At 48.1% G+C, this 15,389-nt stretch overlaps 1 protein-coding gene across 1 annotated transcript in view; it reads right to left on the bottom strand.

Moving 5' to 3' along the window:
- CUNH16orf82 (chromosome unknown C16orf82 homolog) overlaps window positions 1-12,122 on the bottom strand; it is a 177,363-nt gene extending 165,241 nt beyond the window's left edge. The window contains exon 1 of the mRNA XM_055340695.1: window positions 12,045-12,122. Within this exon, the coding sequence (XP_055196670.1) occupies window positions 12,045-12,122 (78 nt within the window). The remainder of the gene's footprint in view (window positions 1-12,044) is intronic.
- Between the last annotated feature and the right edge of the window lie 3,267 nt (window positions 12,123-15,389).

Genomic DNA, 15,389 nt, shown 5'->3' with positions numbered 1-15,389 from the left:
GTATTTGGTGTCAGATGGACTCCTAGTTCCTAACCACATCCTGATAGATGTAGCGCACAATCTCTCTCGTCCATATCTGGTCTCTTTGATCTCACTTGCTAAGCTAAAAACATCAGACTGTGCTTCTCCAGTTCATCTCAACCGGGTGACTGGGCATATCAGAAGGTTCTCACATCAGGACATCTCTATGCTTCTGGCCCCTTTACTTCTTCCTGTCTCTCTCCTGAGCAAGGTCCTGGGGTGAAGGGTGGAGGGTACCAATGACACACGGAGCATCCCTGTGACTACAGTGATCTGCTGGCTCCCTACCCCTGTGAACCTCTAACCTGCACAGCTACAATCACTTAGCCCCCAGCAGCAGCCTCTGCCCCTCTGTGATTCAGAGCTTGAAGCAAGCCATGCTCAGAGAATTATTAGGAGCTCTTGGCAAAAAGCTCTGGGCCCCACATGGATAATCTCAACAGGACTGCATCATAGCACAGAATCTGCTGGTTACTCTGAAGTCAGTGCCTTTCCTCAGATATACTTTTTGGGAACATTGGAGCATCATACTGAAAGCTGATAAAAGCAGAAGCAAATGGAAACAAGGAGTGATAAATCAGGTGAGTGGCTCATTTTCTCCAGATGGAGGAAAGGGGTGTGAGGCTCCAGTGCACTCAGACAGAAAGGGACTAAAAGAGCTGGGCGGCCCCTCCCATCCTTTTCCATCATGAAAGGCAGAAATGACAGCTACTGGCCAAGTAATGGTGGCTAACAGAACAATCCTAAGAGAGGACTGGGGAGAGGGTTAATTATTGCCTGCTAGCACCAGCTTTTGAATAAGAAGGACAGTCACTCATCACCACTTCCTCCACTCCATGTCACTCTTTTTATCAAGAAACTGATACGCAAGTAGTAACCCTACACAACTCTTGTGCAAACTGAGAATGTTACTAGAATTTAGGATGTCCTGGCTTCAGATATAGCTTGATTTAGGTGCTCACATAAGGTCACAAGATCACTCCTCCTTCTTGCTGTTTCTGGGGTGGATCCATTTTCAGATTCTCTATCTGCATGATGACAACTTGGCTTAATCCTCACACCCTTCCAAGTTCAAGTCCAGTGTGAAAAAGAGTATCTGCAATACTAGGTTGATACATGGAGTGTTAATCACAGAATGACAGTATTTCAACATAACAGAGGGGCTGTTTGTACTCAATCTTTTATTGCATTTTTATGAAGAGCAATATATTTTCTTACTTTCCTCCCCAATACTGTAACAAAGAGAGAGAGAGAGAGGGAGAGAGAGAGAGAATCTCTTCCTGTCACCTAACACATGGCCCAGATACCACTTTGATTAGCCCAACTTTGGGTACATGGCAACCTCTGAACTAATACTGTGGTTGAGGGGATTTGGTAGGGCCAGCTGATCATCTCTGGGTCTTGTGTCTCAGTCCAGGAGTTAGGCATGATGTCCCACCCAAGAGGGAGGAGGGGTGAATATTCCATGCTGCTCTCAAGTATCTACTATACTCCTCAGTGCTTGTGATCTTCCACTCCATCTTCCAGCCTCCCATGTCCCCAAAATACCCTATTCCCCTCATTAAGTACATCAATGATTTATCATAGTTGCTTTGGCTGCCATAGCAGAATACTACATACTGGGTGGCCTATAAACAACAGAAATTTACTTCTCATACCTCCAGAGGCTGGGAAGCCTAAGATCAAGGGGCCGTCAGATTTGGTGTCTGGTGAGGACCTACTTCCTGATCTGTACCCGGTCCTCTTCCTGTGTCCTCACGTGGTGGAAAGGGGCAAGGGAACCCTCTGGAGTCTCTTTCATATGAACACTAATCCCATTCATGGGGGCTCCATCCTGATGACTTAATTACCTCCCAAAGGCCCAATCTCCCAGTCCCCAACACATTGGATTCCAGCATTTAAAATTTGGGGAAACACACATTTTTCGTCTACAGCAGTGGTCTCCTGCCAGTGAAAATCAGTGACTAATTGTCATGCATTGTTGTAATGAAATTGCTTGCAGGACAGGGCCTGATTATATTTTGATATTTTCTCCATATTCCTAGATATCTGTTTCCTTTTATTTTATGTTCCTGACTCCCCCTCTTTTGCCCACCCATTAAATATCTGTTGTTTTTCCCCGGGGTTTAAGTCACAGCCCTCGTATCATTCAGGAAGACATTCATCTGTGAATGGCAGATTACTTGAGTAACAGTGGCTCAAATCATAAGGATATTCATTGTTTCCCTGAAATGATCTTTGGAGGTCTGAGAAGTTGCCTGGTGATATCATTAAAAACCTAGGCTCTTTTTTTTTTTTTTTTTTTTTTTTAGACCTAGGCTTTTTCTACACTTTCCTTTCAACATCTTTAGTTTGTTAACTTTTCTTTCCCATGCCTGTCAATCTCACAGGTTGCTGTAGCAATGGGCATCCATGTGCGTTTAAGGCAGGGACAGTGATAAGAAGTAACACCAACATCTCTCTCCATGTATCTGCTATTTTACCAGTGGAGCAAAAATCTCTCGAAAGCCCTCCAGGGAACCCTTCCTTTCATCTAATGAGCTGGAACTGGGTCATGTGACCACCCCTAGCTGCCAAGGAGGTGGGGACAGGCCACCCAGTCGGTGATATCTGCCACCCTCCCATAGTCACCCTACACAACCCTCTCCATCCCCCAAACCTTTGGTTGCTCCTAGATCTCATCCCAGACCTTCCCTTTGAGACATAGACCAATGGAGACAGTGGAAGCCAGATTTTCTATTCAGATGTGTCTTGGCCACTATACACATCAGTGTGCTCAAAACTGAGCTCAACATCCCCCTCAAGTGTGCTCTCCACCTCAGAGAGTGACTCACATTTGAGCCACTTAACAAATAAGAACCTGGGTACGAGCTCTGAGTCCTGCTTCCTCAGCCTGCTCTTGTGGTGAGGGATGGATCATCTTTGCAATTGTTCACACCCTTCCGGTATTAAACTAGTATCTGTGCTCTTTGCCACGTGGCTTTGCTGTTCTTCCCAGTTGAGGCAGAGTACCCTTCTCCACCCCATTAGTTTGGGGCTTAGCCTGGATGGGGATGGGAGCATCAGAGTGTCTGTTCTGGGCCAAGGTTGTAAGGGGCTCTGTAGATCTGCCATGAGAAGTGTGCACTGAAACCCCTTCAGTCTAGGTCTAGAACAAACACACATGGAGCCCACCTGAGCCAACCCAGAGGCTGGAATCAGTGCAGATAACCTGCAGCACCTGAATCAGCTGAACTACAGTGGTCCTAGAGACCCATGAGCATGAGAGTGACTGCTTTTTGCCATGAACCATTGAGTTTGAGGTGATTTGTTATATGACATAGCTGGGGTGATAGTTCGCAAATTCACACATGGTAATCTAGCCCTCAAAATATCTTTTATATTTATGCTTTGTCTACTTACTCTCTCCTACCAGTCTGTCCTCTCTAACCATGTAGATTTAACCAAAATACCATCTTCCTCACCTTGCTGGGGTGCTCACTGTCTATCAGGAGAGACAAAGACTGACTACTCATTCAATGTGTACATGTTTAGAGAAGGAATCCTTTGGGTGCAATGTAGCTTGGGCATCCAGCAAAGGACCTGCACTAGCTTTTAGGTGCAAATTACTGAGTGCTTTTCTGGGAGAGTGGCATTTAAGCAGAGGTATAGAAGATAAATAGGGTTGGCCAGATGAATCGTGGAGGCAGGAATATTCCGGAATAAGGAAGAGTTTACTGAGGATCCTCAGTGCAGGGAGTGAGGATGGCATGAGAGATGAGAATACTTATGGCATCTGGCTTTCTCCCGAAGGGCAACTTGTTCTAGGCACAGTGACATGAGGGGGACGGGGGTCATTAAAGACAGAGCAGATCCTTCCCTGGGGATCCTCAGTAGTATATGATCGCACTTACCTTTCTGCTTCATAGCTATGTCTTGAAGGGTGGTCCTTCTTTCTAGACTGTAAGCAACTCCAAGAGATGAATGAGGGTAGCTAGTGACCTCTGCAGCCCCAGGGCTCAGGCATAGTGGAAAGAAGAAATCGAAACAAGGAATTAACATTCAATAAACACAAGCTTTGCACCAGGCACTGGGTTGGGTGTTGCATCTGGCAAGAGGGCAGAACTTTGGAGAGGTTGGAGGGTAGTAGGCGGATGAGGGCAGAAGAGGGTCCATCCCTTACTTCCCTGTGTACCCAAGGATGGGATCCAGCCTGCAGCCCAAAACATCCGGATTAGATCTGGGCAAGAACTACTCATGGAGAATGAGGGATGGTAGAGGTCTAACTGCATTTTCAAGACTGGAAGAGAATTTCTTCCTCTGGCACCCTAAGGAACTCACTCAGTTCTTTTAGGGATGGAGTGGTTAAGTATAATTGTGCCCAGAAGGAGGGGGCAGGTGGGGGTTCCTGTGGAGACCTCTCTTGTCCCTTTCTGGGCAAGCTTCAGATTCCCTGGAAATAATTGGTCTACAATGCCCAAACACTAGTTTGTAGATTTATCAAGTCCAAGGTAAATGATGTGCATGTGGCCCAGTTAGACTGGGGGAAATTACTTAACCTCATTTGCAAAGTGGGGCTTAAGCACCATAACTTTGTAGGATTCCTTGAGGAAGCCAAATATCATATGCTTCATGTTCAGTAATGGATGGAGGTCTTTTCTGCATGGTAGTTACCACTCTTGGGGATGAGAGGCAGATCCACACCCTTGATTTCTTGATGGTCTACCCCTCAGATTTCTGCTTTTAGAATGGGGGGGGGGAGAGAGAGAGAGAGAGAAAAGACATAAAGTGCACTGTGAGATAATTTTAATTTTCTCCCTTTCCAGAGGGAGAGAGAGAACAGAATGTCTTTCTCCACCTCTACGCCACTGTGCTGTGATATAGACTTTCAGAGATATTCATGTTGTGATTTATTCAATTCTTTTTCTCCATTGATTTTAATTAAGTTCCTGAGCTGTCTCCAAGCCCGGGGAGCAGGAACAAAACATGAAACACTGAGAGCCAAATGCCTTTCTTTTGCAATTGAGTTTTCCCAAGTCCTTAAAGTACTTCACAGGAGAGAGCAAAAGTGGAATCCAGAGGCTGAACCATTTCCTCTGCTCCATCAGTCCCCAAATAATAAACATAAAAATTAAAATCCGGTTAAGAAAAATCACAGAAGTCATTATAGCTTGGCGGCCAATGGGGGCTTTGATCAGATCTTTTTATGCAATTTCACAGTTTCTGGGGGGAATCCACTGAGCTGGTGTGGAGCATGTCAGCGCCAGGAGGACTGTTTCTTCCCAGCAAGCACAGCGCGGAGAGCACAAGACCTGCCCCTCCCAAACCAATTTCATCTTTGATCTAACTTCATGTCATGCTTTTTTAAGAGAAATACCATGGCTGCGTCTGGGCCAGTTACTTGCACTCCTATCAAGCCAGCCTCCACCGGAGCCTCAGCAGGCTCCTCAGGGATCTGGAAAGTCAATGAGGTCCCAGAGCTAGTCTCCTATGCTAGGGCCAGAGGCAGGTCAATGGGTGGTATCCCAGTGGCCGACCACCAGCTCACATTGCTGCTGCCCTTTGTAGAAATAGGAAGGTTGAAAACACAAATGCTAATGGGGTCAGCCTATGACCTAACAAGAGAAATAATCTGGGTGTGGACTTTGGCAAAATGGTGGCCACAGGCCGGGTCAAAAGTGGACAGTCTTGGATACCCATTATCACGTGGGAATCATGGCCTTGGTGATGTCAGACATTCTGAATCTTCCAGAAGCCAGAAACTAGGATGCCTTTAGTCTTATGAAAACAACAACGATCCCAAATCCTATACTTCAATGTTGGTTACCAATTCAAAGAACTTAAAGCACTCTGTAGGTCAGACAGAAAATATCGGTAGGTTGGATTTAAGTATTGGACACCAGTTGGTGACATTTGACATGTTGGTGAAGAGGGAACGCTCCACATTAATGTCCAGGCACCACCACTTACAAGCTTTGTGACCCTGGCTTATTTTGAACTTCTGAGTCACCATTTTTTTTTAAAGATTTTATTTATTTATTCATGAGAGACACACACAGAGAAAGGCAGAGGGAGAGGCAGGCTCCCTGTTGGGAGCCCAATGCAGGACTCAATCCCAGGACTCTGGGATTACTCCCTGAGCCAAAGGCAGCCGCTCAACCTCTGAGCCACCCAAGTGTCCCCCTGAGTTACCATTTATAAAGACAGTATATAAACTGTGGGTTTCACACAATGTAAAGAGCATAGTACACAACATCTTGGCCTCACCATGACCATCATCTTCTGTGTCATCATCGTGATATTTAGATTGTATAATAAGAAATATGTATTTGGTGTCGGTTCCATGCCTGGCACAGAGCTCTTAAAACTCTTGGAATGTCCTCTGATGAGAGAGAGAAAGGACTTGTTATGTTAATGAAATGGCTTTTGGAAAGCATCGAAAGATGAGGGCGGGTTGGAGCCAACCCTGTGACTAGAGGGTTGGAGCTTTTAGTTCTACTCCCTGATTTTTGAGGAGGGGGTTAGAGTAGCTAGAGAGGAATCAATAGCCAATGGCCAATGAGCTAATGAAGCATGCCATATGTCATAAAGCCTCCATGAAAACCACAAAGACAGGTATCAGAGAGCTTCTAGGTTGGCAAAACGTGGAGGTTCTAGGGGACTAGCTCATGTGGTGATGGCTTGGGAGGCCATGGGTCCCTTCCTACATACCTTGCCCTATGCATAGCTACCATCTGGGTGTTACTGAGTTATATGCTTTTATAATAAATTGGTAATAAATTAGAATATTTCTCTGAGTTTTGTGAATACTTCAGCAAATAAACTGAACCCAAGGAAAAGGTGGTTGGAACCTCTGATCTATGGCTGGTCAGTCAGAAGCACAGATGACAACTGGAACTTGCCATTGGCATCCAAAGGGGGTGCAGTCTCGTGAGATGGAGCCCTTCACCTGTGGAGACTGATGCTCTCTGCCGAGTCAGGTGGTGTCAGAATTGAGCTGAATCACAGGACACTTAGCTGGTGCTAGAGTATTGCTTGGTGTGGAGAACTCCCCCCACACACACACACACTGGAATTGGGTACAGAACATTAATCATCATTAAAACATAGCTTTTCCATGATTTCCAACAGGTTCAGCGGGTCCTGTGGTATATCTTCTTGTATCCTTTATTTCAGGGGGAGATGAAGCTACCACCTTCACCACCCTTACTTTAATCAATGAATCAGTCATCAGATCCTTTGTAAGAGAATATGGTAACCTGAGACAAAAATCCCCAAGGGGAAAATACATCAGGCCTGCTGCCCTTGAGCTTCTCTGGACGCTCTGTAATTGTGCATAGCCTGGGTGGCTCAGTTGGTGGTGGATTCTCAGAGAACACCTGACATCATCTTGACTAAGAGTTCAATGATGCTGACTCACGGGTGTGTGAGACACTTTGGCACCATTTGACATATAGATGGCACAATGGAGGCCACTGGGTGGAAGATGGTGGAGCCAATGGATGCTGGGCAGAGGTTTGACTGTCCTTCAAACTACTGGGCTGAAGAGAGCCAGGGAGGGGCATCTCTAGTGGTTTTGCTCCAAGTCTAGAGGCCAGGAGTCTTTACTGAAGCTGTTGAGGGACCCTGCTCTCCCAAGACCCTGGATCGGGAAGGCACAGAGACCAGGCACTGGCAGGGCTGGGGCCTGCCTGGAACCCAGGAAGAGTGGAGCTGCAAAATTTTTGCCTCTCCCCAACTACCTCCCAAGCTATTTGCTTTTTAGGTCATTATTTCCACAGGAAATAATGCAAAGGGAAACGAATGAGACTAACAAAGTAATGGAAGCGAGGATGAACCGACAGTTTGGAGGACTCTTGAGCTCAGCCCTCATCTCTGTCCTGCATTGTCTCACTTCCCTGGGATGCTCCAGGATGGAGGCATATCTCTGATGCACCCTCCCTGTTCTGGCACTTTCCCCAGGTCAACTCTCCACCCCTGATTTTTCTCCCCTTCTTCCTGGGAACAAGACCACCTGCCTACTGACTACATTTCCCAGCCTCCCTTGCAGTGAGGTATGGTCCTGTGATGTGGCTGTCCCAGTAGAATATGAATGGGGCCACAGGAACAGCTTTCTCTTCATCTGCTTCCTGAAATTGCTTGTCTAGAGGTTCTCCTCTTCCCTCTTTCCCTGGGTTTGGAAGATGGAGATGGGTGACCAGGTCTCACCACATAGGGGAAGGGATGCTGGGACCACAGATGGAAAGAAGCCAGAGCCTTTCGGGAATTTATGGAGTTAATTTTCCTACCAACCTGGATTATTCACCTTGGGATTATCGTGTGAACGCAAAATTTTCTGCCTTCCTTGGTACCTTTCTGATAAAAGCAGGTTAGTCTGGTCCTCTCACCAGCAGTGTCATCAGCATCACCCGAGAATGCATTAGAAATGCAAGTTCCATGGGGGACTGGACAAAAAAGACGTACATTTACCCAGTGGAATATTCTTTAGCCATAAAAAAGAAGCAACGGCTGCCACTTGTGACAACATGGTCTGACCTTGAGGATATCATGCTAAATGAAGTAAGTCAGACAGAGAAAGACAAATACTGTACAATCTCACTCATACATGGAATCTAAACAAGCTGGACTCCTAGAAACAGAGGGTAGATTGGTGGTTGACAGCGCTGGGGGTGGGGGGAATGGGCAGTGGTGGTCAAAGGGTACATACTTACAGTTATGAATAAGTTCTGGCATCTAAAGTACAGCATGGTGACTCCAGTTAGTAATCCTGTAGTCTAGAAAATTACTGAGAGGGTAGATCTTAAATATTCTCACCACACACACAAAATAACTAGATGAGGTAATAGATAAGGTAAACTAATCTCACTGTGGTTATCATGTCACAATATAAATGTCCCTCGAACCACCATGTCAAGGCATCTTGAACTCACATAATGTTCTGTGTCAGATATATTTCAATAAAACTGGGGGAAAGCAACACGTTCAGAAAAGAAATGCAATTTCTACTGCATGAGACCGGTAGTCTGGGGGTGGGGTCCAGCAATCTGTGTCTGGTTCCAAATAGTAATTCTAAATCCACATCCAATTGTAAGAAATAATACAGAGAAATCCTTCATAAGCTTTTCCCTGTGTTCCCCAAAGGTAACATTTGGCAAACTGGAATAAAATCAGAGCGAGAAGATTGACATTGGTACAACTCACTGATCTCACTCAGATTTCCCCAGTTGTGTACTCATTTGTGTGGAGCGGTTGTATGCATGTGGTTCTGTCCAATTTTATTACATGTGTAGGTTTGTGTATCTATTGCCCAAGCCAAGACACTGAACAGTTCCTATGCCAAAGGATTCTTCATTTTTTTCTTTCTTTAAAGATTTTATTTATTTATTTATTCATGAGAGACACATAGAGAGAGGCAGAGACACAGGCAGAGGGAGAAGCAGGCTCCCTGAGGGGATCCTGATGCAGGACTCGATCCCAGGACTCTGGGATCATGACCTGAATCAAAGGCAGATGCTCAACCACTGAGCCACCCAGGTGCCCATACCAAAGGATTCTTGGGGTTACCTTTTTAGACTCATACCCATCTTCTTCCCCCCAGCTATCTCCCTGCCATCCTTATGGAGATATAATTGACGTATAACACTGTGTAGGTTAAGACGTGCGTGTGTTGGTTTGATAACATCTATATATTGCAAAATGATTGTCGCCATCGCTTAGCTAACACCTCCATCCCATCACACAATTGCCATTTCTTTTTTGTGGTGGGAACATTACCAACACTCCATTTTTTAACGAGCTCCCCTGTTGATTCTGGTGCACTAGAATCTGAAATACAGGGATGCCTCGTTGTATAAAATAATTATTGTTACCAGGTTTTTGCACCAGCCTTGGGCTAGGTATGCATCTAACGTATTTATCCGTGTCATCGAATCTGGTCTTTAGAGCATCCTGGTGGGGAGGTGCCCATTACTATCCTCCTCTGCTGTGGGAACTGAGTGCCCACACGGGACAGGGGATGTAAGGGCAAACAAGACAGAGATAATTATTGCACAATTAATAATAGGCAAAGTCACTGTTTGAATCCAGGTCTGACTGCAGGAAGCAGGCTCCTACTCAGTAGTCTATACTGAATTTCGGTCCTGGCACAGAAACATCAGGAGTCTCCCTAGGAGTCCCTGCCTCCAGCAGGTAGTTTGCATACTAGAAGGCTGCCTGGAGTCCGCTATCTCAGGGTCTCAGCACCTCGGGGATGTCTTCCTTTGAGCATTTCTTCACTATTCCTAATCAGATTTGATCCCACGAAGGTGCGATATTGCGGTAGGAACTGAACAAAGACAGAGGTCATAGTGTTTCAGAGCTCGAATGCTGTTTTACAAATTCTTCCAGCTGAGCAGCAACTTCTCCAGGTGGAAAGAGGCAGACCCAGGGAGCGGGGGCTCTGGGGTACAGGAGTCTTGGAAAATCTGGTTTTCAGTGAGATGACTCCAGTCCTGGGAGCCAAGGGGTCAGTGCTGGCCCCTAGGGTCTCCATGTAGTGTTTTAGCTTCACTCTAAGCAGCAACCAGGGCTGGAGTTGAATCATGGAGATACTCCTGGACACAAACAGGTCAAATCTTGGGGAGCTTAAACCCTTAAGAGGGCCCCCACATTTAATTTGCATGTCTGTCTGCTTGGGATAAGGCTGAGGATCTTCCAGCAGGACAGGAAAGGCAAGTTCTGTCCCAGGATGGAAGGGACTTGAAACACGGTGCTCCTTTCACTGACTGAGAACCTTCCATGTACCAGGCATTGAGTTAAGAAATTGTTATCCATTGTCTCAGTTCTTCTTTTTGACCATTACAACAACTGCTGGAGACAGACTTGCTTAGCATCTCCAGTGCACATTTTGGAGAGGGGAGGGCAAGGTGCTTGAGCCAAATTCCTAGTTCATCGGTAGGGCACCAAGTCCTAACAACTGTGCCACACTACCCTAAGGAGCCAGGGTTTATTTTAGAAGGCAAGTCATTGAGTTTCCAGGCCCCTAGGAGGGGTCATTTCATGCAAATAGATGCTATTAGCTCATTTGACAGGTACTTGGAATTCACTGAGAGCAGAGTCATCCTACTCTCCCATCTAGTCGCTCTCCTCCTCAAAATAGATGTCCTTTTCAAATATCTTATTATGCTATGACACCTCCTTGCTCCCATTTAATAGATAAGTTAAAGGGGCCCAAGAGATGACAGGTGATGTGCTCAACCTCACACAGCCGCGGAGCATCACAGCCAGGATTCGCAAAACTCAAGCAGAGCTCTCCCACTACCACACCGTGCCTGTCCTTAATTGGAAACACAATGTAATTAAGTGCTCTGGGCTTGTTATCCTTCGAAATATACTTGGTGCCATAATCTACCCAAGACACCATCCATTATGAACCAATGACGGGGAAACTGCCCACGTGGCAGGTGTGAGATCCTATTGGTTGGGCTCCATCAGCACCATTACACGCTCTGTATCTCAATGATCTCCCCCATAAGACATATTTATGGCAATATTAAAAGGGAGATGAAGGGATATATTCTCTTCCTTATGTACCACATATATTATACATCCATGCTCATCAGAGCCCAGATGATGTCAGACAGGGCCAGCACAGTGTGGTGATAGGAGAGATGTCTATTGGTTTCCAAGGGGCCGCCCACAAACCTGCTCATCTGTATGGCACCCCACAGTTTATAAAGTACTTTATCATCCATTTGCTTGTATGAGCCTCATAAAATCCCCATGATGGGAGAGTGTTCATGACCAATGTCACCACCCTCATTTCACAGATGGAAAGACAGGAGTGAAGCGACTGGCCCTGGGTGATGCCCTCTGGGATGAGTGGAAGCGCCACTCGACCCCAGATCTTCAGACTTCATATCTTTATAATACCGATGTCTCTTGCTATGCCTTCATTCATCCACTCACTCATTCACTGATCCATTTAATATGAATGAGCACCTGTCTCAGGCCAGGCCCTGTGCTGGGTGCCAGGAAGCAATAGCACTGGGATCCCCTGTGCCCACTGCTCTCGTAGAGACAAGAGCAGTGGCCTCCCGCAGGATGATCTTGCCCCCAGGGAACTGGGCAAAGTCTGGAGACATTTTTGGTTGTCACCATAAGGAGGATGCTACTGGCATCTAGTGATCAGAGCCCAGGGACACTGCTGAACATCCTACAATGCACAGAGGGCCCTATGACAAAGACATATCCATCTCCAAATGCCAATAGTGTGGAAGGCAAGAAACCCTGGCCTAGAGTGCACTGAAGAAGACAGAATTAATCAAATTATCCCACTATTGAGGATGTAGCTACAGAGAATCAGGGAATGTATGAAGAGCACCAGCTAATGCTGGCATAGAGCTCATGTGCTGGGCTCTGCTCCAGAGGCCATTTACCTCTGTTAACTCCTTTAGTCCATAAAACAACCCTGTGGGATTGGCATTATTGTCAACTTTGTTTATAGAGGGAGAAACTGAGTCTCAGAGAGGTTAAGGCCTCTTGCCCAGCAAGAGGATGGACTGGGATTTGAACCCAGGCTGCTTGACGCCAGCTTCCGTGGCTTTGGCCTCTACATTGTGCAGCCTCCTTGCGACACCAGGAATCTGCCTTGGTTTGGGACTCAAAGGGAGCTTTGTGGTGAAAGGGATGCATGATGTGAGGTTTAAGGAAGTGGGGGATGGAGGGAGAGCATTCCAGTCAGAGGGAACAGCATGTGGAAAGGCCATGTGGCAAGAGGCCAAGGAGGGCTGGTGGGGAAAGCCACTGACGGTGCACATGATGGGGGTAGGAGGGACATTGGAGTAGCGGGAGGGTCCAACTGGGCCACAAGCTGGGTTTGCAGGAGTATGGACTCTGCACAGAGGGGCAACAGGGTTAGACGTAGATGCTGAAAGGCTGACTCCGGCTGCTGTGTGCCAGGAGGACCTGGGTTAGAGCGGAGGATGAAAGAGGAGCAAACGCGGCGCCGACAGCAGGCTGGCAGCAGGGGAAGGCAGAGAACCAGATGTGAGGACTGCTCGGAGACAGAACTGTCAGGACGTGGTGATGGATGTGACTGGGTGTCGGGGCAGGGCGATGGGTGATGCACTGCTCACCCCCGTGAGTCTGACCTTCTGATGGAATAATCCAAAGGTTGTTTGTGCACAACCCCAGCGCCTGCTGGGAAGGGCTGCTGGCCTTGCCCACCCCTCCTTGAACTTGCATAGCCACGTCCCTGCTCCTGGTCCTGGCTGCCGAGCGCGGGAGCAATGATGACACTGCTTTGCTCCGCTGACAGCCCTCTGTTTGTGCTCTCAGATGCCTGTAACTCACAGATAATTAATGTCAGCTGGCTGTCACGGCACCCCAGCTAATCACAGTGCGTGGGGTAGGCACACTGGTCGATGAGCAGCCCAGGGATCTGTCAGACCCAGGAAAGGGCGCGTCACCTGCCGGGGCCTTGGAGGCTGCTGTGGATTTTAGCACATGGCACTGACAGTCTCCATCCCATGGGAGGCAGGTGCTCAAGGTCACATCTGCAGGTCTGGGAGCCCCGGCTGGACAGAGGGGAGGACACAGGAGGGCAGCAGAGGCAGCCCCTCCCTCTTCCCTTGCAGGAGCCACAGCTGCCCTGGGTCCTATTTCAGACCCGGCGCCGAGCTCAAAATTCAGAGTGAAGTGCGTTTGTGCGAGACTGGAGCGCTTTCTGCAGCCGCCCCGAAACTCTTGTAGCTTTGCAGACACTTCAGTCTTTGCCACATCTCTCTGTGTTTTCTGGGCAGCTCCCTCTGCTCAGTTCCAGCCTCCCCAGTCCCCATACACGCCGGCGCACCATCCATAAGGTTAAACCCACTGTTTCACACTCCCTTTTCCAAGGAGCAGGCCTCTACCCTCTACGTTCCCACAGCACGTGGTATAAACCTCTAGGACATTCATTCATCCGGCCATTCCTTCGCCCCATCGGCACTGAGCTCCCGCAAGCACCTGCTCTCTGCTGGCGAGAATGGTGATACATTCTAGACGGATCTGGACAGATGCCCTTTGTCCTGGAGTACGCAGTTCACGGCATTCAACCAGGAGGATACCGAGCGTTGATTGATCACAGCGTGATGGGCAATCCTTTCTGTCGTCTGCTTCCCTTTCTATGCCCAGGGTTGATTCCACAGGAATCTCTCCGACGTCAGGGACTGCCTGCTTTATGTAGGATTTCGGGTGCCCGCAGAGTATATTCGCAGTGAATATTTAATGAAAGAAAGAGCGAATGGAGTAAATGGGAATGGGGTTCACCCGCCCAGGTCAATTTATACTCCATCTGGAGAGCTGTCTGCCCTCCCAGCCACCCAAGGCAAGTTGTGAGCCTGCAGATATGTTCAGGTACATCAGATGCAGTCTGGGCCAAGGGGAGATCCCCTTCTTTGGGGTCTGGCTGCCCAGGGGAACATCCAGATAGCCGTGCGAAGCACTGATTATGTGCCTAACGCTATGCCAAGTCATGAAGGATGGGGGCTTCCCTCTAAGGTGGGTGTCAGGCTGAGCTCTGGGGTAGGAGTCAGGGTGGGGTTAGCAGGAGCCCTCCAGCTGAGCTGGGAAGCTCCAAGAAGCATCAGCCTGCCTACCAGCATGGTAAAAGGAAGCTAGACAGGAAGAGGCAGTTAGGGAGTGAGCTTCCCATCTGGGGAGGCATTCAAAGAGGCTGTAGGACATGCTTTGCCTGGGATGCTGCATTCCCATCAGAACAGGCAACTGAAAGAGCCATCAGGGTGGAATAGGGGTGTAATCATCAGCGAGCCTGTGCCACGGATCTCACAGGGAGGGCGGCCTGGGGTGTAGTTAGGAGCCCTCATCCCCAGAACCAGACAGACCTTTGACGGAGTCCTGGCCTCTGAATAGCTGTGCAACGGCGAGAGACTCATCGAACTTGCTCAGCCCTCAGTGTTTCCCCTTTGTAAACTGGGGGAAACAACACTTACCTGACAACACCCTGCAGAGTGCCGGGTCCGGTTCAATGGGCAGGAGCTGTGTGTGTTACTTGTAAAAAGCCGAAGTCCTGTGCAGTGCACTGGAGCGTGGGGAGATGGGGTGGGGGGACATGGGCCGGGACTGGGGCAAGCTGGCACCCTCGGGAAAGCCACCCCAGGAGAGGGCGGCCGGGCCGCAGAGGCCAGTGGGTAGAGGGCTAAGGTGCCGGGCACCAGCCCACAGGAGGGGGTGAGTGGGTGAGGGCTGGCTGAGCAGGGCTCCCACCAGATGATGGCCGAGCTTCTGGCTCTGGCTCTCAACTAATTTTTTAGAAAAGATTTTATTTATTTATTTGAGAGCGAAAGAGAGAGCGAGAGCGAGTAGGTGAGTGCACGGGTGGGGCAGGGGGAGCAGCAAAAGGAAAGGGAGAA

The sequence above is a fragment of the Nyctereutes procyonoides genome, unplaced genomic scaffold, assembly GCF_905146905.1.
Source record: "Nyctereutes procyonoides isolate TBG_1078 unplaced genomic scaffold, NYPRO_anot_genome, whole genome shotgun sequence".
Lineage (NCBI taxonomy): Eukaryota > Metazoa > Chordata > Mammalia > Carnivora > Canidae > Nyctereutes > Nyctereutes procyonoides.
This window is presented reverse-complemented; position numbering and strand designations above follow the sequence as displayed.